At 41.7% G+C, this 25,530-nt stretch overlaps 1 protein-coding gene across 2 annotated transcripts in view; it reads left to right on the top strand.

Moving 5' to 3' along the window:
• marchf8 (membrane-associated ring finger (C3HC4) 8) overlaps positions 1 to 25,102 on the top strand; it is a 162,155-nt gene extending 137,053 nt beyond the window's left edge. For both annotated transcript variants that reach the window (XM_084075781.1, XM_084075782.1), the window contains 3 exons: positions 9,820 to 10,000; positions 12,386 to 12,521; positions 19,136 to 25,102. In XM_084075781.1, coding sequence (XP_083931907.1) covers positions 9,820 to 10,000; positions 12,386 to 12,521; positions 19,136 to 19,491 — 673 coding nt within the window. In that variant the 3' untranslated portion in view covers positions 19,492 to 25,102. The remainder of the gene's footprint in view (positions 1 to 9,819; positions 10,001 to 12,385; positions 12,522 to 19,135) is intronic.
• Positions 25,103 to 25,530: the final 428 nt, after the last annotated feature.

The raw sequence follows: 25,530 nt of genomic DNA, 5'->3' as shown, positions 1-25,530 counted from the left end.
CGTTTTTTGAATATCTAACGCTAAAATCTAAAATGGCACAGATTCTTTCCCGGTTTTAATGGGTTAAAAAAAAAAACATATCCAAAAATGTAAAAAGGCATGTATTCAAATGGTCTGAGCAGAAGCAGGGGTAAAACATGTCCCCCAACGTCGTCGTCCCCCCCCCCCCCCCAGCAAATGGAACCCTGCATGTGTGGAACAGAGATGTGTTCATGTGTCATTTCATTTGTCTCGTCTGCTGCTCCGCTCTGCATAATCGCACACCGTCTTGTCTGTGCACTTGATGTGTTTTCGGTCTCGCCATTCCAAATGAGTTTAGCACTAGATTGATGATGGCGTGGTGTTATCAGACTGAATAGGTAGGTGGTGCATGATTGATTTAGGCTGAGTTTTGGGGACAGAGAGGTAGAAGTACAGAGGTGGAGAAAATGATTAGCACAGTCAAAGATTGTGATTGATTGATGAACACATTTTTGGGGGGATTGTAAATGTGCAAAGTTTCACGCCAGCAGTGCCCGAGATTTACACGCCCCACAGACACACGGACGGACAGGGGCGAAAACATAATCCCCACACCCGGCCGTTCTGGCCTGCAGGAGATCATAATGACTGAAGTAGAAGGACATTTTTGTTGTGCTATGTTGATGATTTGTATGTACTCTGTGGACCCCCTGTGTGTCTGGAATAAAGTTTGAATTGAATTGACATACTGTAGGCAGAGTGAGAGCAGAGCAGGCAGAGGGAAACAGGTTAAATAGAACAAATAAAGATACAGACACAGTGCATGTGTTTTCACCCCGACGTCTCTACTTAGCAGCGGTGGAAAAATTACTCACATTTGTTTACTTAAGTAAAAGTATCAATACTGCAAATACTCCATTACAAGTAAAAGTCTAGAATTCAAAATGTAGTTGAGTAAAAGTACGGAAGTATTGGTATCAAAATGTACTTAAATAACCAAAAGTAAAAGTACTCATTAGGCAGAATATCCTATTTCAAGTTTTCAAATGTATACAAATCCTTCGAAAATAGCAGATCTACAATTTCACAATGCGTCGCATCGCGACAGATTGTGAGCATGTAGATTGGCTATTTTCAAATGGTCGAAATGTATGTAGGGCTGAAGTGGTTAACGTATGTTTTGTAATAATAATCTAAATCTAGACTAGTAACTAGCTAGTAACTAAAGTTTTCAAATAAATGTAGCGGAGTAAAAGTACAATATTTGCCTCTGAGATGTAGTGGATTAGAAGTAAAAGTATTGGAAATTGGAAATACTCAAGTAAAAGTACAAACACCTCAACATTGCACTTCAGTACAGTACTTGAGTACATGCACTTAGTTACTTTACACCACTGCTGCTTAACGATGGATGGACGGGGAGCAAATCACCTCCCCCGACAACCACTCCAAACGTGTCCGTGCTGCAAACGGCATGCAAATCGGGGTGATTAGGTGACTGATATTGCTTTACCAGAGACTGGGCAAGTGGGCAGGCAGGGCAGCAATTCACGCCCTCGCCTTCACTGAAATGAGTCACTAAAACGTTCTATGTCTCGTATAGCGCCTGAGAGAGATTTAACTGAAGAAGGTACCTTGAACTATACGATTCAATTATAGACGCAAGTGCAAGCCCCGTCGTCTCATGCCGTAGGCTACACGTTGGAATATTATTTGATTTAACTTTGCTGTTGCACTCACAATTTTGAAATGACTCGATAATTTGTGTTGGATGTCATGTTCGCCTTTATCTGTCCTTAATGCTGCTACTGTGCTTTTTTGAGAATATAAATCACAGGCTGCATTGATTATACCTGCATAATGTATTTTATGCACGTTTCTTTTTCTTGCATTATGTTGCGATAGCTCTTCCTCAATGGACATATCTGCTGGTGTTGTTGCCCCCCCCCCCCCCCCCTCCCCTCCCCAAGCCCGAAAGTTTGCCTACCCGTAATGTAAATCCTGGCTTCGCCACTGGCATATACGTGATGTTTAGAACATTAGCCTCATATGCAGGTGTGTGCATGTTATTTTAAGAGCATTGGCATCACATGCAGGTGTGTTCATACAGTATACGTGCTGCCATGACGTGGGGTAAAAAAATAAATAACAGGTGGTGGTTCGTTCTCTCTCTCTCTCTCTCTCTCTCTCTCTCTCTCTCTCTCTCTCTCTCTCTCTCTCTCTCTCTCTCATATGCTGTGGTCCATTGTGTTGCACTCTACTCCAGATCATTGCACAGTGTCGGTCGGCTCAGAGCAAATGAAACGTGAGGTTAGGAACAGACACAGTGAGCCTATGCAGGGATCAGGACGCAGATTATGGGCCTCAAAGAGCCTTACAGCGCAGCCTGAGTCTGACAACACATGTGTGCGCACACACACACACACACACACACACACACACACACAGACACAGACACATAGACATACACGTTTGTATTACTTTACTTCTGAGGAAATACAAGTTTCAAGAAGGTCATTTTAGAAATGCCATTTATGTATTTATTCTTGCATTTATTTATTTATTGATTGAGGACCAGGGAAGTGGTCACAATGTCTGTTTCTCAAATTCTACTATACTTGTGGCCTAAGCAATATAGACACACACAGACACATACACATACACGGACACTCACACACACACATACACATACATCAACAACACACACGTGAAAATAAGCGCACACACGTCATGGCAAAGTGCAGTCAGGTGGCTCTAAGCGGGAACTCAAGGGTCAGCGGTACCTTGTGTGTGTGTGTGTGTGTGTGTGTGTGTGTGTGTGCTTGGTGCACCTTACTCTGTGGTTGTGCATTCCTGTTTAATTTTTGTTTGCTTAGAAATATATGTGTTTTTCTTTTTAAGAAACTACTAGTACTGTAGTACTGTACGTACTGTTATCCTCCATTCTTCTCCAGTTGTTCCGTAAAAACTTTGGCGTGTAATTCAATATATACGTCAAAATGTGCGGCTCGACTGGGAATAGCGTGCTATTAGGCGTTTTTCGCGTTACCATGGCCACATAATTCGCAAAGAAGCGACGAAAGTGAATGGGAAAGAGGTCCAGAAAGTCATCAAACCCTCACTTCAGAGCCACATTACTCTGGCATAGTGCATATTTAAAAGGTTATTTCAATCGATCACTCACGTGCACGTGTATCCGTGAGTGTGTGCGCGTGCGTGTGACGTAGCGCTCCACTAAATCCCCAGTACACCCCTTTCACAAAATGTGACTACCAAAGCACAGTGACATACACAATATATCAATGTAAAGTCACAACCTATTTTCACAATGACAGCTTAACAAACACACTTTTTTATCTCTCTCTATTAACCCTATTTTTTTTTCAAACGCCAACATGTGTCTCAAAATCTCGGGCACTCACAGTTAAAAAAAGAAAGAAAAGAACATTAGTTGAAGATGATGAGTCATTCCCCCAAGCTAATCACTGGCACCTGTTACTTTGACTAATGCACAAAAGAACCTATGTTCCAATGGATTAAATGTAGTTCCAATGAGGCTACTACACGCACGCACGCTCGCACGCTCGCACGCACGCACACACACACACACACACACACACACACACACACACACACACACACACACACACACACACACACACACACACACACACTTGTAGCCCGGGGGCATGTCACCCATAGCCTGGGGGACCATAACCCCCACCCCGCTCTCAAGGACCCCTGGGGCTCCCTGGACCATACGTTGAGAACCACTGAGCCCGCCTTTCTTTCCCTTCATCATCTTACAATAAGATGATGAAGGGAAAGGCGGTCGAATCGAGTTGAAACCTCGCCCAAACATGGAGTCATACGCAGTGTTGCTTTGGGCTTTTTTGTTGTTGTTGTTGTATTGTCACTTGTTGGCAGTTGCGGGTTGCATTTTTTTGTGGGCTGCATACTTATTTGGGCCTCCTTCCTAAGGTGTTACATCCAAATGTTCTCAATCATTTTCATGTGAAGAAGGCGTCCTCAGCCAGCAGTTAGTCTCTGTGTCAAACACCCTAATTGTGTTGTAGTCTATACTGGTGAAGTGCCTCTTGTTGTGTCCATTGAAGTCCAGAACATTGTGGTGGTGTCCAACTTGTAGATGTCATTAGTGCATCCAGTGTCAGTTGGGCGTATCCGCCATGGATATACATGACCCCTACCTCTTCGATATCACTCGAGGCAACCTGGTTAGATATCCCAGATATTCATTAGAAAGGCAATGACATGAGGTTATAAAAAGCATCTGGTACAATAACATGAGGTTAAAGATAGCAGCAGGTGCAGATGTGTACATAAGGTGCAGCAGTAAAACAGTAACAGATAAGACCCTGTTGAAGACCCAAGTGTCGAAACCCATGGTCGAAAAGCGTCGGTCAGCTGTTCCCTTGCTCATCTGCTAAATAAATGACTATATTTCTTTCACCTGAAGACGGAGTGCCTCAGTATTTTTTTCCCTATAGTCTGCCTCACCACAAGCAGAACTTTGGGTTCCTTTACTTCTATTGCTTTTGCTTTTCTTTTCTTTTTGCTTTATTGTTAAATTGGTTGTAACTGTAATTGTATTCTTGCTCTGTAAAGCACTTTGAGCTGCATTTCATGTCATAAAAGGTGCTATACAAATAAAGTTTATTATTATTATTCCTATACCTGTTCCACTATAGAGCACCTGTTTTGAGCCACTGCGATAGAACCCAGGCAGCGCTTCCTTTTCTTTTGTTTTAGTAACAGATATGGAACATAAGGCCTTTGTGCAAATAGTCTCATGTGCAGGTGAGACATATTGAAAAGCAATCTGCATAAGGAAAGTAAACTACATACGTAAGGAAAGTAATGATCTGTAATCATTTGAAGGCTCGCCTCTTCAGACTCCATCTTAGCCCGTGGCACTTGACCTAGTTTTGACGACCATTCAGACTTACCCCGGTCATTTGTTCTCAGGTTTGTGCTACTTGTTTGTCCACAAGGTTAGGATGTAAGTTAGATAGCATTTTATTTAGGCAGATGCTAGGTTCATTGTTTACCTGGTATCCTATAGTTTCAATGTACATATTATTATTGTGGTAGTGTATTTAGAATGATGCTAGGCTCTTGGTTTACCTGTGATCCTAGTTTACTGAGGCACTACACTGTCTCCCTGCATTTGATACCTTGCTTATTGTAAGTCACGCTGGATAACGGCGTCTGCTACATGCCTTCATTGTAATCGTAAATTGTATTGAAGCATAAAGGAAAGTGTCAGGACAGCCTGGTGAGGCAGTGGTCAGGGCTTGTTCAACAGTCTGACGGTAGCCAGTCAGCAATCTGGTCTTATGGCACTTGATTCAACGGTAGCGCTTGCCAGGGCCATGGTCGCGAGTAGCGGCGTGAGCAGATTGCGTCTGGGATGGTTAGGTAATCGGCTCGGTATTGGTCTGGTCAGAAGTGATTGATACCAGAAATATCACCTCCAACTGGCCTTCACACATCTCTCTCTTTCTCTCTCTCTCTCTCTCTCTCTCTCTCTCTCTCTCTCTCTCGCTCTCGCTCTCGCTCTCTCTCTCTCTCTCTGTCGCTCACTGTCACTATAAAAAAAAACAAGAAAAAACAATATTCCCCAAAAAACAGAGTTTGTCGGGGGAATACAGAACAAAACATGACAAAGATGACACCCTCGACACCCTGCCGTTCCATCACCGTGGTGAGAATGTGACTTATAATAACAGTTGCAGGGGAAGCAGGCGTTCCCTCTGTAGGAAACACACGTGCAGAAACTGTCCGAGGAAACTGTTTGACGTGGAAGAACTGTCTGTAGAGAAAAACTGAATAAAATGCATGAAGACCGCGGGGAGGAAAGAGAGAAAGCAGCGAACACGCTGAGAGACAACAAAGCAAAGATGGTTACATTGACTGCCTGACTGCTAAAACGTGTCTCACCTTCACAAGAGACCATATTATGCACAAAGATCTATGTATGTTTGAGATTACTGTTCTTTGGCTGTAGCTTGTGTACTGTACAGTATCTGTTGCTATATATTTCATTTAGCTGCTATTTTAACCCTTTAAGACTGTGAACGCATCTGTGTGTCATTTTAAGATTTATTTGGCTATTCAAAAATAGCAGATATACAAGCTCATAGCGCGGCACCGAGTGCCGCGCTATGAACTTGTAGATCTGCAATTTTTTGAAAAATCGTGACAATTTGTGCAAATCTTTGAATATATATCTTTTTTAAAGCGAACATTTGTAACTCAAATCTTCTCTTCTGGAGGTTCCCTGGAACAACATATTTTACAAATGTTTGCTTTAAAAATATATATATAAAAAAATGTCACGATTTTTCAAAAATTGTAGATCTACAAGCTTGAAGGTTGTAGATCTGATATTTTTTAATAGCCAAAGAAATTACACAAATGCATTCCCGGTCTTAATGGGTTAAACGGCCTCATATCATTGTCTTTTTATTATATATATCTTTATTTTTACTGCACTCATATCAGGAATATTTTCTTGTCTGACCTGTTTTCTGGTTCTTTCTTTCTCTCTTGCTTCCTTCCTTTCAGCATCTTGTTTTTGTTTCTTCTTGTATTTGATAGTTGACAGTGTCATGTCATCCTGATGCTGTGTCCTCATTCTGCTATCGTCCTCACAAGGATAAGGAATATGAGGAAATTGCGGACGTTTGACTGGTTCTCTCTTTTCCAGAGGGTGTTTTGCAGTTAGGACTTATTGGTTAGGCCATCACTATTTCATAGGTAATATAATTGTCAAAGATTTGCAGAAAAGCTCAGAAGAAATAACCGATCTACAAGACCACGACTCAAGCCTCTTAAGGTGTGTAGTGGTGATTTGAGTTGGAGGTTAGCGAATCAAGGCAAATCACTGGAACGTTTTTTTTTGTGTGCACGCTTGTGTGTGTGTGTGTGTGTGTGTTTGTGTGTGTGTGTGTGGGGTTTTGGGTTCATTGTTGATTCAGTTTTAGGACCTCTGCCTCAAGCCGACTGCCCTCCACAAGGTCAATATCCTGACATTGTGCATTGAAAATGCTAGAGTAAAGATGTTCTGTGTAAAACACATTGAATAGCCTTGTTGTTGAATAGCGCTATACACATACAATTGCCTTGCCGCATGCGTGTGTGCGTGCATGTTTCTGAACATCTTCTTCATCTCCATTTTAAACACCCTGCTGTTTGTCTTGTCTTTGTCTGAGTAGACTGTGACACCGTATACACACACACACACACACACAGACACAGACACACACACACACACACACACACACACACACACACACACACACACACACACACACACACACACACACACACACACACACACACAGAGACTAGAAGGCAGGACAAAGAAAGTGCAGATCATTGCTGTCAGGCAGAAACCTTGTATCTCCATATTTCTTTTTATCTTTTCCATACCGTGGATCCATTGGAACACCTGTGAAAAGTTAAACTTTTGGACATAATGTTTCCAGCCGACAGCGAACAAAAGTGTCTGTATATTCTCTCACTATCCATCTCTGTCTCATGTTCACTTACCCCACACACACACACACACACACACACACACACACACACACACACACACACACACACACACACACACACACACACACACACACACACTCTCCTCAGGGTGGGTGACTAATAGTTGCTGTCCAGCCACCTGCCAGTGTGGCTGATATGTGATCTAGTGGGTGGGTGGGTGGGGGCTGGCGGGGATGGGGGGGGGGAGAGAGACCATTATTAAGAATCTAATGGATTCCTCTCTCTGTGAGAAATGCCTGTACCGCCGGTCCTCAGAGGTGACACACAACTAATTGAATGTTCTGCTTGTAACGCACATTTGTCCAGAATGTCCCGCCGGAGTTTAATGTGCGCCGCCGTGAGCTCCAAGTGACGAATGGTGACGTTACAACAGCTCATCTTCCTACACGCCGTCGCGTTGATACATTTTGACAACATTATCTGTAGTGACAGACCCTCCGTCCAGACGTTTCAGCCAACGCTGAAGCTTTAAGTTTGCAGGAGCGGCTTGTTTTGAACAAATGCCTGGAATCATAAACGCAGCGTCCGATTGCTGCGAAACTTTGCACGCACATTCCCACTAGGCCGAGGAAGACATGCCACCCTTTTCACATTTTACTTTGATATTATCGGTACACATTACCTCTATAGTCATGTAATCAAGATGGATCTGTCCGATTTTTCATATTCCATCCTTATTGGTACATTTGGAACATTGCTGGCCCACCATAACCTACCTGAGTGACCTGGCGGAGACCTGTGCTCCGGGGAGCACTTTTTCTATTTTACATCTATTCTTGTCCCCAATTGAGTCGTTATGCCAATCAATGCCGTCCTACACTTTTTTTACTCACATGACAAGTAGTCATGCATTTGGCAGCTGCAAATAATTATTCTTTAAATGCAAATTTAAATGATTCCTATTTGGTTAATATTGTCATAATAAGTTAATGATTTGGTCGGAAGGTATCATCCGTTATAGAATAATACATTCAAAAACATATGCACTACTTTAATCATTATTATCAAGTGTATTTTGGTTCACTAGGACTATTTTTGGTTCGGATTGTATTCACACCTACAGTGAACCGAACTCTGGTGCACTTGGAAGCGAACCGAGACCCCCGTTTCTTGGCGGGCAGGGTTTGTTTGTTTGGTCCGCCGCAGAGTTCAAATGAGCGTTCACACGAGCGCAAACAAACCGCACTTTCCGACAATATGCTCCAGGGTTCGTTTTAATCATACTAAAACATCCAGGTGTGAGGCATCCTTACTTGCATGCCAGTGTCGGTGTGCAAATCGAATCTGATTGGCTATTTCTGATGCACGACACCTTGGTTTGGGTTAAAAAGGGGACGGCATTTACAGGCCTCAGTGTTGCTATGTCCGCTTATTACAAGCAACTTGTTTTTCTTTAAAGTTGCTTGTAAATATTGGTAGTTCCGGGTTGCGTTTTTTTGGGCTTGTTTCTAAAGTGTAGTTGCTTATTTGGCCTTGTTTCCAAATGTTTATATTATTTAAACCAGTGGTTCTCAAATATGTTCATGTCATGGACCCCCCAAATTAATATGTATTCGCCCCTAACGCCCATCTGGAAATGTTTTGTGCCAGGGAGCCCCGTATCAGATTAGTGTTGTTAGAATGTTTCAAAAATCTTCCAAAGATTTCATATTTTATTTCAAGATTATACTTTTTTAAATTGCAAGCTTGTAGATCGGCTATTTTCAAATAGCCAATATAGGTTTAAAGTGCTCGTGTGGCCTGAAGTCTTTGGCTTGTTTTCATATACCTGGTTGCTTGTTTCTCTTACAAAATCGGGCAACACTGATAGTAATACAAACTGTGTGTGCAGTGGTGGAAAGTAACTAAGTACATTTACTCAAGGTACTGTACTTTGAGGTACTTTTACTCAGAGGCAAATATTGTACTTTTACTCCACTACAATTATTTCAAAACTTGAGTTACTAGTTACCCTGCAAATATAAATGATTACATTGTAAAACATACATTAACCACTTTAGCCCTATATTATACCTTTGCTATTTGAAAATAGCCGATCTACAAGCTCACAACGTGTCGCATGCGAGCTTGTAGATCTGCTATTTTCAAACATTTCAGTACTTTTACTTTTGGTACTTTAAGTACATTTTGATACCAATACTTTTGTACTTTTACTCAAGTAAATGTTTAATTCCGTACTTTTACTTGTAACAGAGAATACTTCTACATTGTATTATTGATACTTTTACCTAAGTAAAACATGTGCTTTTCCCATCACTGTGTGTGTGTGTTTAGGATCTGCCACTGCGAGGGGGATGAGGAGAGTCCTCTCATCACGCCGTGCCACTGCACGGGCTCCCTGCGCTTCGTGCACCAGTCCTGCCTGCAGCAGTGGATCAAAAGCTCCGACACGCGATGCTGTGAACTCTGCAAGTACGAGTTCATCATGGAGACCAAGCTCAAGCCACTGCGCAAGGTCAGCCTCTGTGTGTGTGTGTGTGTGTGTGTGTGCGTGTGTGCGCGCGCGTTATGCTGACACTTAGGAAATGATTCATATCTACAAGCTCACGACGTGTTGCACTGCGACACATTGATCTTCATGTGGATCAACAATTTTTAGTGTGCAATGCTGGCACACAACTAAGCACAACTCAGGTTCTACGATTATTGTTAGAAATGGCAAAACAAAAAAGGTTACATTGCCATGCTAAGATTTTGCTGTGTCTTCACAATTATAGCAGTACAATCTTGTGCGTGTGTGCGTGAGTGCATGCATACGTATGCATACATGTGTGCATGCACATCCGCATGTTCATGCTGTAGCCTGGTAAACCGTCCCCCTTCAGGAAATCTCATTTGCATTTGATTTCAGGAGTTGGTCTGGCCTACAAGCCTGTATGGGCAATTTGGCTGTGGCCGGGAGCTGGGCGGGATTAGTACCGTTGACTGAGAACCCCTTCAGCCAATCAGCAGTTTGTTCCCCTTTAGCCAATCAGCAGTTTGTTAGCCCCACCACCAGCCAGCAAGGGGACTTTTGAAAGGGCCATGCCGAAAATAGGTTGCTTTATTCAGATACATGCGTGTCACTGCCCGCCCCTGCCGGTTCTCTGAATTTGTATTTTTTAAATAGGCTCTGTCATGATTAATTGACCACATACATGTATATGAAGTTAAACAACTAAATTCTATCCGAACGACATCTTAAAAGTAAATTCGATGCCTCAAAAAATACGTTTGAGAACGTTTTCAAGTTTTAAAACCGAAACCAAAAACAGCGGACAGAATTTCAATGGCGCCCAGACAGGCCTGTAGGCCAGACTCACTCCTGATATCATATGGAAATGAGACATCCGGAGGGGGGGTTTACCAGGCTACCAGAGCTGTGCCGGCCCACAGTTTGACAGTATGCCAACATGCCATTGTTCTGTCTCAGAGCTTTGAAGTGGGTTTCAGAGGCTTTCAACCGGACGCTGCATTGGCCATCATTGTGAATGTTCTGGACTCTGATTAGAGAGCCTTATCGATCTCTGTGCTCCGCTCACAGCAGGACTCCCTCATTAACATTCCTCCAGCCTTTAGCCACACACACATGGCCTAGGCCCTAAAGAGTGAGAACAACCTTTGGACTCCAGTCTGTTTTGTCATGTCCGCTTATTATAAGCGACTTTGGGCTTGTTTTTTTCTGTAAAGCTGGAACACAAATATTTGGAGATGGGGGTCGGCGTTCAATTACATATCATTTTGGGGGTCCTTGACATGGAAAAGTTTGAGCACCACTGATACAGCAACAAAAGTTTTTCAGAAAACTGTTAGGATTTAGAAGCCATTTGTAGAATCGAAACCTCAGGCCTTAATGGGTTAAAAAGTGAGTGTTGTTTTTTGATGTTCTCTTCTGGGTGAATAGCTGCGTGTGTAGCGCTGGCCACGGAGCATGCACGCACGCACGCACACTCCAGTCCAGTGTGTAGCGCTGGCCACGGATCACAGCCACTGTGTGCTCCCAGCATCAAATATTTAGGCGCGGTGCTCATGTTAAACTGTTCCTGAAAGCAGCCAACAAAGCCAGATGGGTTTCACCACCGGTAAACTACCAACTTAATCTCTGATGGTGGTGGCGGCTGTTGTTTGTGCCTGTGCTTGTATTACTAATACTTGTGTGAGGGCCAAAAAGTCCCCACAAGTAGTAACACTATAGTAAGAATTTGAGAAAATGGATGGACTTTCCTTATCCTGTTCGCTAGGTAAATCTGTCAGCATGTAGAACACTTTAATTACAGATGTGACTACATATTTTGTCAGTGTTAACAGTGGTGTAAAGTAACTAAGTACATTTACTGAAGTACTGTATTTAAGTACACTTTTGAGGAATGTTTACTTTACTGGAGTATTTCCCATTTTCAATACTTTTACTTGGACTCGCAAATATTGTACTTTTACTCCACTACAATTATTTGAACACTTTAGTTACAAGTTACTTTGCAGATTATAACACATACACATTAACCACTTCAGCTCTATTTTATACCTAGGCTTTTTGAAAATAGCCGATCTACAAGCTTTTGGATCTGCTATAAAGTAATGATACTTTAAGTACATTTTGATACCAATACTTGTGTACTTTTACTCAAGTAAATTTTGAATTCTAAGTAAAATGTTGTTTTACTTAAAATATTTGAGTACTTTTTCCACCACTGAGTGTTAATTTAACTATTTTTGCCAGGTCCTGGTTGTCCCCAGACCTGACGATGAGAAACGGTGCCTTACATTCATATCTCTCTCTCTCTCTCTCTCTCTCTCTCTCTCTCTCTCTCTCTCTCTCTCTCTCTCTCTCTCTCTCTCTCTCTCTCTCTCTCTCACACAGTGGGAGAAGCTACAGATGACAGCCAGTGAGAGGAGGAAGATCGTGTGTTCGGTGACGTTTCACGTCATCGCCATCACCTGCGTGGTGTGGTCGCTCTACGTGCTCATCGACAGGACGGCCGAGGAGATCAAGCAAGGTACAGCGCCGCAGGACCGCAGGGGCGTGCACGTTGACACGAAACACGCGAATGCACTACAGTGCTGTACTGTACTGTACTGTGCGCATACAATAGAGCACACAGACCATAGTGCTGTGATGGTTGTGTGATGTGTGCTCATCCACTGTAATAATGCACACTACATGTCTCTATTCTGGGGCCAATAGTCTGCAAAAATATCCGAATGGCTATTTTTGAGAGTGTCTAAGAGATTTGGTGTAGAGGGGGAAAAGGAGGGGACCTAGTATAGACCCCTGGAGGACTCCAGTCAACGAAGTATATAGGGTTAAAGTCAAAAGTTGCCACGGATTTCGGGCCTGTCAGCAGGAAATGAATAGACTATCCCTCTGAGGAAATTCATAAGAAGTTATAAAGACAGACTACGTATTTTGTAATTCCTCCTGGGGTAGATGAATCTATCATTTCCCCTCCTGCTCAATTGCCCCACAATCTCCATGTGGGGGGTGGGTGTGAGGGGTTGGTATTGAAAAGGTGCTTCCAGCTTCCTCGCTGCACACGCACCTTCGCCACCTTCTCCACCCTGTCCAGGGCAGCTCCAACGAGGGAGCCAGCTTTCCTGACCAGTCTCTTCAGGTTGCTCGTGTCCCTGGCATTAATGTGAATAACAGTGGCAATCACTGGGAGGGATTATTTGGCATAACGACTATATTGGGAGAAAAAAAGTTATCCAAAAATGATTGGCTACTCAAAATGTTGTCAAAGAAAAAGAAAATTAACAAATATTTTGTTGTGTAAAAATGTTAAACTAACTGTAGATTCGACTGCGCACTGAGCTGTATGGGTTTAGGCCAACAAAACTAGATGAACACAGATCACAGATACCGAACAAGGTTTTTAACAAAATTGCGTTGTGGGTGAACTTAACCACTTAAGCCCTACATAGTGTAAATAGCCGATATGCTGAAAATGTTGCAAATGTTCACCTATAATGACACGCCAGATTGAGAGTGGTTAAAGTTAGAGACACTTGTTTATTCTGCACGTGAGAGCGAGAAAGAACACGCGCAGAAGCTTTCCCCTAAAATGTTATCTTTTTATCTGTTCTCCCACATAACAGTTATTGTAGCATGCAAGTCCTTCCATCCAGTTCCATTCTGGCATTACAGTAGGCCTAGTTTCTTGTCGCTCCTGCGATGCGGTGCAGATGGAACAACAACACAGTAGTTTCTTGGTGCTGCGCAGATGGAAGGACAGGCTGTCTGCTCATCCAAACATGGTGACTCACACATGTTCACCATCCCAAGGGAGACATCGGTGTCCAGTCGCCATGGAGATGCTGTAGATTTCATCTTGGAAACCTGTTTGTACCCCCGCCACTACCAATCACACAGATGGCGTTTGGTTTTCGTATCGCTTTGCAAAGGATTAAAAAACGCGACTTAGATTCCAATTCGAATCGAATGACGTGTACGAGCTTGCACATTTTACAGAAACGAGTGCCTCTACACCTTTTTTTCCAAAGCCGCGTCGGAACGCTCGACAGCAAAATGCGTGGCGTCAAAACGGAGAAAACCTCAACTTTGCAGTGAGCCGGTCTGGCCCGCGAGTCTGCCCTGCTGGCACAGAGCTCGATAGACGGCCCTCGTTGGGTGCAAACCACTCACACACTAGACACCACTTGGAATTGACAGAAACAAACTGCTGTGCTGTATGGACATAGCAAATTTTAGACGGATTGACAATCAAACATCATCATGAAAAACAATCTATTTTACAGAATTGTTGGGAACAGCGGGCCGCTCCGATCGCTCCTGCATCTCTCCAGGAGCTGTCAGTGGCTCTGTCCAGACAGGACGGCTGACAGGCACAGAGTGCAGCAGTGTTCCTTTCGTCGACTAAAACTATGATGAAAATTGTCCGTCTACTACCGTTTTTCACTGACGAAAACGAAATAAGAACAAAATAACAACTAGCCCTACGCTATCACTAAATATATTGACAATTTTGTCAACAAATAGAAACTAGACTAAACTGTTAGGGAGGGACTACTGGAAAAGAGATCCAATAGAACTAAGACACGTCATTTTATGCTTGGTTGTGTGTGGGTGTCGCGTTCCGATCTACAAGCTCACAACTATATTAGATTGTCTATTTTTGGCGCACAGCTAAGTATAAATCAAGCATTACAACGCCATCACGGCCTGCCAAAATAATTGTTTTAGTAAACTAAAACTAGACTAAAAGTAAAACATTTTAGATGACTAAAATATGACTTAACGAAATGGAAATGTATTTAAATGTGATACATTAACAAGTGCAGAAAACCTGTTGCTGGTCTGTCGCAGCTTGTTTGTAAACAATATATTGATTTTAGCCAATAAACAGGTCAGGTCAGCATTATTCATTAATGTGACATCTACAGCTGCTTTTCAAAATGCCCTTACTTCTAAACAGTCCGTTTTTTCACCTCAAACGGTGACACCGGGTGACAGGCTGTCTGTCACTCATAACCTTGGACATGTCAAAATGTATAATAATACATTTGGTCCACATTCCTTTGTGGTATTTGTCACTGTAGATGTGCATCTACAGTGAAATTAGGTACTGTATCTGCATGTAACCCATCCTAAGTAACAGGATTAGTGGGCTCTACGGGGTAAGCTAGGGGTCAAGTGTCTTGCTCAGGGACACCTCGACACTTTGCCGTGGCTGGGAATCGAACCTGGGACCTTCTGCTTCCCCCGGGCTGGCTCTCTACTAATTTATTGCATTGTCAATTATTCTGGTGTGAGTTGGTGTGGAGTCATGATAAGTTTTGAAACAGGGGGAAGTATCATCATTGCATGTTGAATTTAGTCACACCGTACAAAACTGGTACATGTGTACTGTGCCTTTTTTTTATAACATAATACATGATACGAACACTCTCTTTATACATGCAGCCGGAAGAATCCCAGGTAAAAGTTTAACCCTTTTGCAACCCTTTTATTTTGCTGTGTGTGTGTGTGTGTGTGTGTGTGTGTGTGTGTGTGTGTGTGTGTGTGTGTGTGTGTGTGTGTGTGTGTGTGTGTGTGTGTGTGTGTGTGTGTGTGTGTGTGTGTGTGTGTGTGTGTGTGTGTGTGCGTGCGTGCGTGCGTGCGTGCGTGCGTGCGTGCGCACGTGTGTGTGTGTGTGTGTGTCTTCTTGTCAGTTGAATCTAGTCTTGTTCCAGCCTTCTCCTCTCCACAAGTCCTCAAACCTTTTAATTTCAAGGACCACCATAACTCTGAGAGTGTACAAGTACAATTTGGCACGGGTCCATTTGGTTCCACTTGTACACTCTCAGAGTTACAGACCTGTAAGGGTTCATTTGGAACCCCCTCAAGGAACCCTGAGGGTCCCTGGACCCAACTTTGAGAACCACTGCTTTAAATCATCATATTTCAAGGGATATTTCTTTTTAAAACACTTCTGGGTTCATTTTCAGACAGTTTTTAAGATGGTTGATTCAATATTTAGATATTTGATTATTCATTTGATCAGACACATTCAGTAAGTGTATTGTATGCGTATATAAGTAAATGTTATTTGTATTATTATTTTTTGTATTATTATTATTATTATTGTCTTTGTATTATTAGCATTAATAGTATTATTTATTATTTATGTATTCATTTATTTTATTTTATTTGTATTTGTTTTTTCAAATGTAAAAAATCGAAAAATGACTCATGGATTAGAAGGTCAATAGAGGAGTGTGAAGTTACAATGGGTGTATATAGGTACGGGGTGTGTCTGACAAAATGAAAATCAAATCAAAGTCTAATGAATCAAGCAACTTAAAAACTGGGGTGGCAGTGCACACAAAAGTGTTGTAAATGAAATGCCAATTTAAATAAGGCGGAAACTTTGTGGGGTATTTCTTTTTTTTCTTCCTTTCTTTCTTTTTGGCCTAATAAGAAGATAAGAATAATATGATAAGTAGAATATAGTGCAGGGAAAGGTCAGAAACACTGGGTCTTATGCATGGCCTATATCTAAATAATACGAAAATATATCAAAAGATTGAAATATTGCAGTGAATTACAGTAGATTATAAAGTGTGTGTGTGTGTGTGTGTGTGTGTGTGTGTGTGTGTGTGTGTGTGTGTGTGTGTGTGTGTGTGTGTGTGTGTGTGTGTGTGTGTGTGTGTGTGTGTGTGTGTGTGTGTGTGTGTGATGATGATGATGAAGAGGATTTAGTTCCCGAGACATATTCTCACTAGCCTCACCTTGCCAAATATCTATTCTATATAGTGGGACACTAATGTCTTTGGACCTTGTAGCCTTTCTGCTAACGTATTTATATTTTTTATGGCAGCCAGCACTAACATCAATAGAAGCAAACATATGCGTTCTCTTCTTTTAAGCACAGTGACATTATTCAGTGGCACAGATTTGTAGATCCTTTCAAATGTTTTTTTTTTTATTGAAAAATAAATTCTTGAAAGGTGCTGAAAGTGTTTTAAATTAATAACAGTTAAAAGTACTATAAAAGTACAGTATTAAAAAAGACAGTTATTCTAGGATATGGTTTAATACATTACTGTTCTGTTCCTCTCTCAAACTGAGTGAACAACCACATAGATAGGATAGACTTTTAGACATTTATAGCTTCAGACCCCTTTCAGCTTTTGTTTCATTGTGAGTTTTACAACTATTACACCTCTTTTCTGGGACCTCTTAGCGAGCGTTAAGGGACTGTGTTTTAGTTATGTTTGTGTAGAAATGAAACCTTAGTCCTGAATCACACTTATCTATATATAGTTACTGGAGACGAGGCGTAATCCTGAGATGCTGCATAGAAATCAATGAATATACATTGAATATTGTTGCTGTCGGGTGGAAACCTCATATTTAAATTTAAAACAACCAAGCCTTCGTATTACTTTGAAAAGTGTACTTCTGTCCGTGGTGTGAAGCTGTGGATTGGCTTGCCTGATATTGTTAAACATGAATGAATGCTTTTATTTTTTTTTACTTGCAGACTATTCTAGACAAATACCGAATTGAGTGATTGATGGATTTATTTATTGACCAAACGTGTTAATTGATGGAATGTCGGATTGACAGATTAGGGTTCTACTCCTATTTTGGAATCATGTTTTTGTTTTGTTATATTTGCTTATGTTCTTCACTATAGGCTCTATGCACAGCAGCCATTTTGGAGAGAAATTGGGCCTGTTACCAATGATACTCATGAAGGCTCTGTTCCATTCTGGTCAAACAGAGGCAGGGTGCTGATATTGTGCATGTTGGCTCGATAGAAACACTAGTGGGTCTCAAAGTGTGGTCCAGGGACCCTCATGGTTCCTTGAGGGGGTGTAACTCTGAGAGTGTACAAATGGAACCAAATGGACCCGTACACTCTCAGAGTTATGGGGTCCTTGAAATTTAAAAGTTTGAGAACCACTGTGCTACACCAAATGGAACAGAGCCTTCATTAGTGTCATTGGTAACACCTGTGAAGGAAGTAAGGAAGGGACCCAATTTTTGTCCAATATGGCTGCTGTGCATAGAGCCTATTCTTCTTTCTTGTTAAAAAGTAACAACATGTCAAAAGGATAGGCAAGCTACAAGCTTCTGCCTATACCTTTTCAATTTATGCAATGTCTCACTGTGCATTGTTCAAAGAGTATCGACATAAACTCATTCCTATGTCCAAAACTGTTACTTTTCGGAATTCAAAAATAGGTAAACTAACTGATCTACGAGTTTGTAGATCGGCTATTTTTGTGTGACTCTGTAGTATGATGAAGTAGGGCATTCATTTACGAACAAACGAACAAAAAGTTGAATATGGAGATAAGCGGTTTCTGCCCGACAGCAACGATATATTTGTAATGTTGTACAGTCCATATACGGTATTGAGTGTACCACTACCCCCCCCCCCTTTTAATCCATCCTATAGTTTAAGTTCAATATGTGGAATGAAACCTGTTCATTTTGAAGCAGTCTGCAGTTTGCTTTTTACGACTTGTTGTGCTTGTGTTTTTGTGTACTTCCCTCTGTTTCACCCTGTTGATTCCCCTGTACCTGAATGTGCACACACACACACACACACACACACACACACACACACACACACACACACAGTAAAACCACATCAATTTATGTCATATCGTCTCTGTTCGGGTGGAAACCTTTTATGTCCAAAACTGTAACTTTTCAGGATTCAAATTAAAAAATAGCAAAAGCAGCAGCAGCTGCTTTTGGATACTTTTGTGTGACGCTGTAGTGTGAGCAAGTAGGGCGTTCATTTACTGGAAAAAACACAAAAGGTTAAAATATGGAGATAAGAGGTTTCTTGCCCCGACATCGACGATATTATGTATTCTGTGAAAAGAATGTGCTTTAACATGTGCATGTGCACCCCGTCCCTTTCTGTTTTTCTCTGTGTGTGTGTGTGTGTGTGTGTGTGTGTGTGTGCGTGCATGTGTGTGCGTGCGTGTGCATGCATGTGTGTGTGTGTGTGTGTGTGTGTGTGTGTGTGTGTGTGTGTGTGTGTGTGTGTGTGTGTGTGTGTGTGTGTGTGTGTGTGTGTGTGTGTGTGTGTGTGTGTGTGTGTGTGTGTGCGTCTGCGTGTGTGTGTGTGTGTGTGTGTGTGACCTCCAGGCATCCTGGAGTGGCCGTTCTGGACCAAGCTGGTGGTGGTGGCCATCGGCTTCACGGGCGGCCTGGTGTTCATGTACGTCCAGTGCAAGGTCTACATCCAGCTGTGGCGGCGGCTGAAGGCCTACAACCGGGTCATCTACGTCCAGAACCGGCCCGAGACCACCTGTAAAAAGCTGGCGCTGGAGAAGCCGCCGCTCAGCGAGCCTTGTCTGGACAACAAGGAGGGCCTGGGCGGCCTGGGGGGCCTGGGGGGTCCGGGAGGCCTGGGGGGCCTGGGCGCGCCTACGCAGTCCGACACAAACTCCTCCCAGTACACAGAGACTGAGGACTACAGCATGGACGTTCTCCATGTCTGACCCGTCCGTCCCGCACGCATCTCGCACACACATACACACACACACACACACACGCGCGCGCAGCCACACAAACAAACGCGCAGCCACACAAACACACACGCAGCCATGCATACACCATTGACGGTGCTGTAAGTGATATCGTCTTGTTAAAATAAGTGTTAAGCCATTAAGACCTGGGGCCGATTCTATCTACAAATGCCTTCTAAATCAGTAGCCTACTTCTCACACTTTCGAGATTTTTCAAAAATGTTCAAAAGTAGTCAGATATACAAGCTCGCAGCGCGGCACAAAGTGACGCGCTGTGAGCTTGTATATCTGCTACTTTTGAATAGCCAACGCTAGAATCTAAAATGACACGGATGCTTTCCCGGTTTTAATGGGTTTAAATAGCTCTATATTCAGATAGAACTCATTGCTACAGGGTGTTTGTTCAGTAACAGGAGTCTCTCCATCTCTCCAGCTCTTTAGTAAATGGAAAATACATTTTGATGTCGGAATATGAAGAATCAAGGACGTTGTCAAGGATGTCAGACGGGGAGACCCCTGATACTGAAAAAACACTCTGTAGCAATGATCTGAATAGTAGTATAGATATTTAACCTTTTTTCAACGTTTTATTTTAACCTAGGAATATAACTTCCACCACCTTTAACAACAGTGGACATCAGTTGTGATGAAACGCATCCACGTGGGTTGGTTGGTTCAATCCAGACAGACTGACGTTCAGAACTCTTGTTGGTGGTTCTGCTTTCCACAGACAAATTGTCTGGAGAGACCTGGAGCATACCCTTTTATGAACACACACACACACACACACACACACACACACACACACACACACACACACACACACACACACACACACACACACACACACACACACACACACGCGCGCCCACACACACACCTCTGGGAGAGCAGCACTGACTGAAAGAGGACTCCCAATTTCTTTGGTTCCATCCTGAGGTCTTAGTGTTTCTGTTGCGTGCTTCGTTTTTGCGTACGTCGCTTCGTTTGTTTGTTTGTGAGTTTGTTTGTTAAGAGTCGTCATGGGAACGGCATGTAGCGTCACACTGGAACGTACGAACGTCGGATCTCTGGGACATTCCAGCTACTGCCATCTGTCCGTCCTCTTACTACTGCGGGTCCGGGACGTTTTCTTTTGGTCGTCGTTTTACCTTCCTACAGTACCACACCGTGGGTTATGGTACGGTCCTGACCCAGGCCCAGTTCTGATAATGCATCCAAGCACTTTTCCCCCCTCCTTTCTTTGTTTTTGTTCCCACCAATCCCTGATGATCATTGGTTCTCAAACTTTTCAATTTCAAGGATCTTTGTAACTCTAAGAGCGTACGAATGGTTCCAGGCATTCAAGCAAACTTGGATTAATTTGTTTCCCCCTCTTTTTCGATTGGATCTTCTTTTTGCCCCCTCCGTTACTGCACTGATGTGCTCCCCCCCCCCCCCTCCTTTCGGATGCCAGAAGAGGAAAGACGCGAACGACGTGAAAGTCCTGCTGAAATAACCGGAGGAATTACAATGTTACTAAACGCCACCTGTGATTGGTACGTTGCGACGGGAGCCGCAACATTTTAGATGATGGATAAATCACAGCCACGTGACATTGGTTTCCTCCGCCATGATTTTTTCTTGAAGGCTTTGAGAATGTAAAAAAAAAACTTTTTTAAAAAACTTTTTTTTTTTTTTTTTTAACCGGTCACGGGAAATTGCTAGATAATCTCCAACATCACGAGATCATATTGGGACCTTTTTGGACATGAAATGCTTGGGAGGTGTTTTTTTTTTTCTATCTATGCGGATGACACAGTGCTTACAGTATGATATTCCAACGTGCAGGGTTTTTTTTTATATCCGTTTATTTGTTTGGTTGTAATCATGGGATTATGCGTTAAGAAATCCACAACGTTCTGCTTAGAGCAGTGCTTCTCAAAGTGATATGTATTTGGCCCCCTGTTAGTTAACATTTTTGAGCCAGAGATCATTTTTAATAATTTTAATTAAAATGTTTATGATTCTTCACAATTTGATCATTTTTTAGACTCAATTTAGATATGTATCAAGATTTGTCAACATTTAGCAAAAATAGCCGATCTACACGCTCACAACACAGCTTGTAGATAAAACATTAAATAGGGCTTAAGTGTTTAAATTTAACTTTATCTTTCTCGGGAACCCCCTCCCTCAAGGACCCCTGGGGGTCCCCGGACCTCACTTTGAGAACCACTGGCTTAGAGCCCGCCCTCTCGTTTGCAGGGATGATGTCTTTTGTGGAGTTTTAAATTATGGAAATGAGCTCTGTAGCAAGCAAAGTCTTATGATATTAACACGTTTTATCTTCACAAAAAACACTTCTTTTTTTTTTTTTTACAATTGTTGAACCACAGGGAAATATACATTTTAAAAAGCACATAATTATCAATTGATATGTTAATGAGTGTAATGTGTGTCGTACGACAAAACATTTACGCTAAACTACAGAGCTTATTTTCTGCTTAAATATAAAACCCTGCAGCAAAGGAAAGTATCATGAGTTAACAGCAGAGTGAAATATATACAAACAGATCGGTATGAGGCAGTTAAAATAGCAGCAGATATTATACATAAGGTGCAGCAATAGAGAAACATTCTGTAGTCCTAAAAACGACAAAGTGAGCAGTGAGTTCAGTGCTGCTGGGATCTGGGTGAGGAAAGCCTCACGGCATGCAGGCGGTGTGTGTGAGTGTGCTTGTGTGAGCACGCTGTCAGACAGTGTTGTCTGTCTCGGGTGCGAGACAGACAAGACACCCGATCCTCAGTCCTGCTGCGTTGGCCCCTCCGTGAGGCATGCATTTTTAAGTCCCTGCGTTGGCCCTTCCGTGAGGCATGCGTTTTCATGCATTTTTCAGTCGAGCAAAAGTGTCTGTTGCACTGAAAGTGTCCCGTTTCCTTCCCCTAAAGTGATCTCATGTTGACGGATGCTGTCCACATTTGAATAACTTGAATAACTGGCATTGGTCCAAAGTAAGTGATCCTCGCTCGCGGCTGTATGGTTGAGGTGCATTTCACTCACATCTGCCCTTATGTACCTTCGAATCCCACATTTTGAATTTCATTTGAAACCGTGTTCGTAATCTTCCATTTGGTTTGATTGATTGATTGAATACTTAACAGTTTGCAAAACAAGGCACAGAGGCACAGTTCCATACAAAAGGATGCTAAAAGGATAACCCAAGAAAGCACTATGGCTTGTTTCCATTAGGGTCCTGTGTATTCAATTCATCGAAGTGAAGCAGAATAACCACACGTTGACCTATTGGCTAATGCATTATTTTAGCACTTGAAGAAGATTTTTATATCACTTGGCCTTGCAAGTTGGTGGCATTTGCACAATACATCAAATTAACATATTAAGTACAGTCCACACCAAGCACTATAACTACAACTATAACTATATCTTTAATCATTGTTGTCGTTATAGTGGTGTGAACTCTGTCATCCACTTGATTTAGAATGGGTTTATTTTAACTAAATCTTTATAGTTATAGTTCTAATGCTTGGTCTGAACATGTTCAGCCTTTGTGTGATAAAAAGCAGTTTAACACATGGACAGATATGTCTTATTGAAAGCCACCAAGTCAGGCATGTCTTATTGAAAGCCATCATTGCAGGGGAGTACATTTTGGTGAGTTGACAACATCTGCCATCTGCTGGTCAAAAGGTGAATGTGCATCCTGAAAGTGGCCGTTCGTTGTGGATTTCTCTTGGGTGATGAAGTGTTTTTTTGGGGGGGGGTCTGTTGTAAGTGCTTTTGTGTATGTGTGAGCGCAGCGATGCCAGGGCTCATGTTGAGCGTCACAGTCATTCCAGCAACACCTTTTGTTTTTTAAATGCGTCTTTGATACCAGTGTGCTGTCAACGGTTTAATATACACCCCCCGACAGTTTATACTGTGGTGTTGGCAGTGAATAATAATAATAGCATCACTATCAATATTGTCTCTCAATATTGCATTGTGTATTTCTGTACAAATCCCCCATGGTGACCTGGGATTTGGAGTGTAATATAATTTAAGTCATAATGATATGAGCCAGGGGAGTTTGTATGTGTGTTTTAGAATCAGGCTTGATTACAAAAAAAAACATAGAAACTGAAAACTTCAATACCCACGAGGCTCTGTGCAATTAGACAGATAAAAAAAAAGTGCAATTACCCTTTTGTTGTCGTTCTATTCTGTAGTCATCAGCTGGTGTATATTATTGGCCAGGGCATGCTCTGGGTTATACAGTACAATGATTCTATTTCTTAATTTTGTGTTGTATTTATTTTTTTAAACGAAACAAAAAAACAACAAACAATTTGTTTATTAAAACACCCCTCTTTTACTCGTAATTTTATGCAACTTACACTTTTCGTTCCCAGTCACTGTAACCCCTAGAGGAGCTGTTTTCCTTTACGTTGTATTTGCACTTTTATGATGAAGCTTATTCTATTGCACAACACTTGGTCTGTCTGTTCTTACATCTATCTTCACAAATTGATTAGCTGGTCTTATACTTTAACCACATGAACCCTATAGCGTCCCCACATACCTTTCTTGAAACGGAAGATTTCAGATTAACTTTTAAGAATTGTTTTTTTTGTTTTATTCATAGGAGCTGGCTCCTTAAATTGACTGTACATAATGGTTAAAGAAACTTTAAAACGAGCATTATACACTATACAGCATTATACAGAAAACAGCCATTCCCTCCTTATTATTGCCATAGTATTTCTGGCATTCCAGTTTTATGTGTTCATTCTTGTATAATCCCCATGGTTCCCTATTGGATAATATATAGACAGAAAAGTGAGACTGTTGGCATTGACATCTTTTCAGTTGAAAATAAGTTATTTGTACTGAACAACAGACACATCTTACTGTCTCCAGTTAGCCATGCTATTCCAATCTCTACACTCTTTTTGTATTTCAAGGGCATAGATATACTTTTAACTGAACTAGGGCTATAACTATCGATTACTTTCTTAGCGATTATTATTATATTGTTATTTTAAAAAAAATACAATTGGTTTGATTAACTACTGAAGCCTATCCTTTGTCGTACAATGGTGAGGTACAACAATAATGAAAATAGACGATCTACAAGCTCACAACGCACATGTTTGTAGATTGGCAATTTTCACTATAAAAAAAGTCCTTTTTGCACACCTACTACAATGGACAGGTGTGTAGGAGTAGGCAGTCAACATTGATTAATGGTTGTACCCCTAAGCTGAACTTTAGTCAGAAGACTCTCTTCTATAATTATTCATATTTTATGTTAAAAAATTATAATATTCTTTCATCTTTGGTGTCTGGGAAAAGTGTGATTTGCATAAAACTACAGTTCTTTACTACTGACAGGACTTGAACATACACGACTGTTTTCCCTGTTTTATGATCATCATTCCACACGTCTGTCTGTGAATTTACTTTGGAATAGTAACTAAAGAATTTGGTAAAAGTACTTGTATGTTTTTAAAACAAATATTGATGTTTCAATTTGTTTAATTTCCCATGTTTGAACAAAGTATGTAGAATTAAAAGAAAAAACAAATAAAAATGAAGAAAACTTTTAAATCATTTCATGATAACTTGTTTTATTGAGAAAGAATGTCTTTGGATATGGTTCGGTTAAGTGACTGACAAGGTACTGTAATGGCCACGGGTCAGGCTGACCAATTAAGAAGGAGTCAGAGATTTTAACCATGGTATGATATATTTGGTAACAGGAAAGGTGGGCAGCAAAACATTCTGGGCCTTGGGAAAACTGGGCACCTTCAAAGACTGGGCACCAGGAACAGTGGGCACCTGAATTAGGACTGGGCATCTGAATTAGGATTTGAGTTTTTTAACGTTACATAGCATGCTGCTTTGTTAGTGAGTGATATTTAACCCACTGTTTTTTAAACCCCTAAATACAACACAACAACAAGGTCAAAGTACATTATAAGTGTGTGTTTTGCCAAAATAGTAGTACTGTTAAAAAAATGGAACAAATT

Source organism: Gymnoscopelus microlampas (genome assembly GCF_963454915.1).
Source record: "Gymnoscopelus microlampas genome assembly, chromosome: 13".
In the NCBI taxonomy this organism is placed as follows: domain Eukaryota; kingdom Metazoa; phylum Chordata; class Actinopteri; order Myctophiformes; family Myctophidae; genus Gymnoscopelus; species Gymnoscopelus microlampas.
Note: the sequence above shows the minus strand (reverse complement) of the source record. Positions and strands in the feature narration are given on the sequence as shown.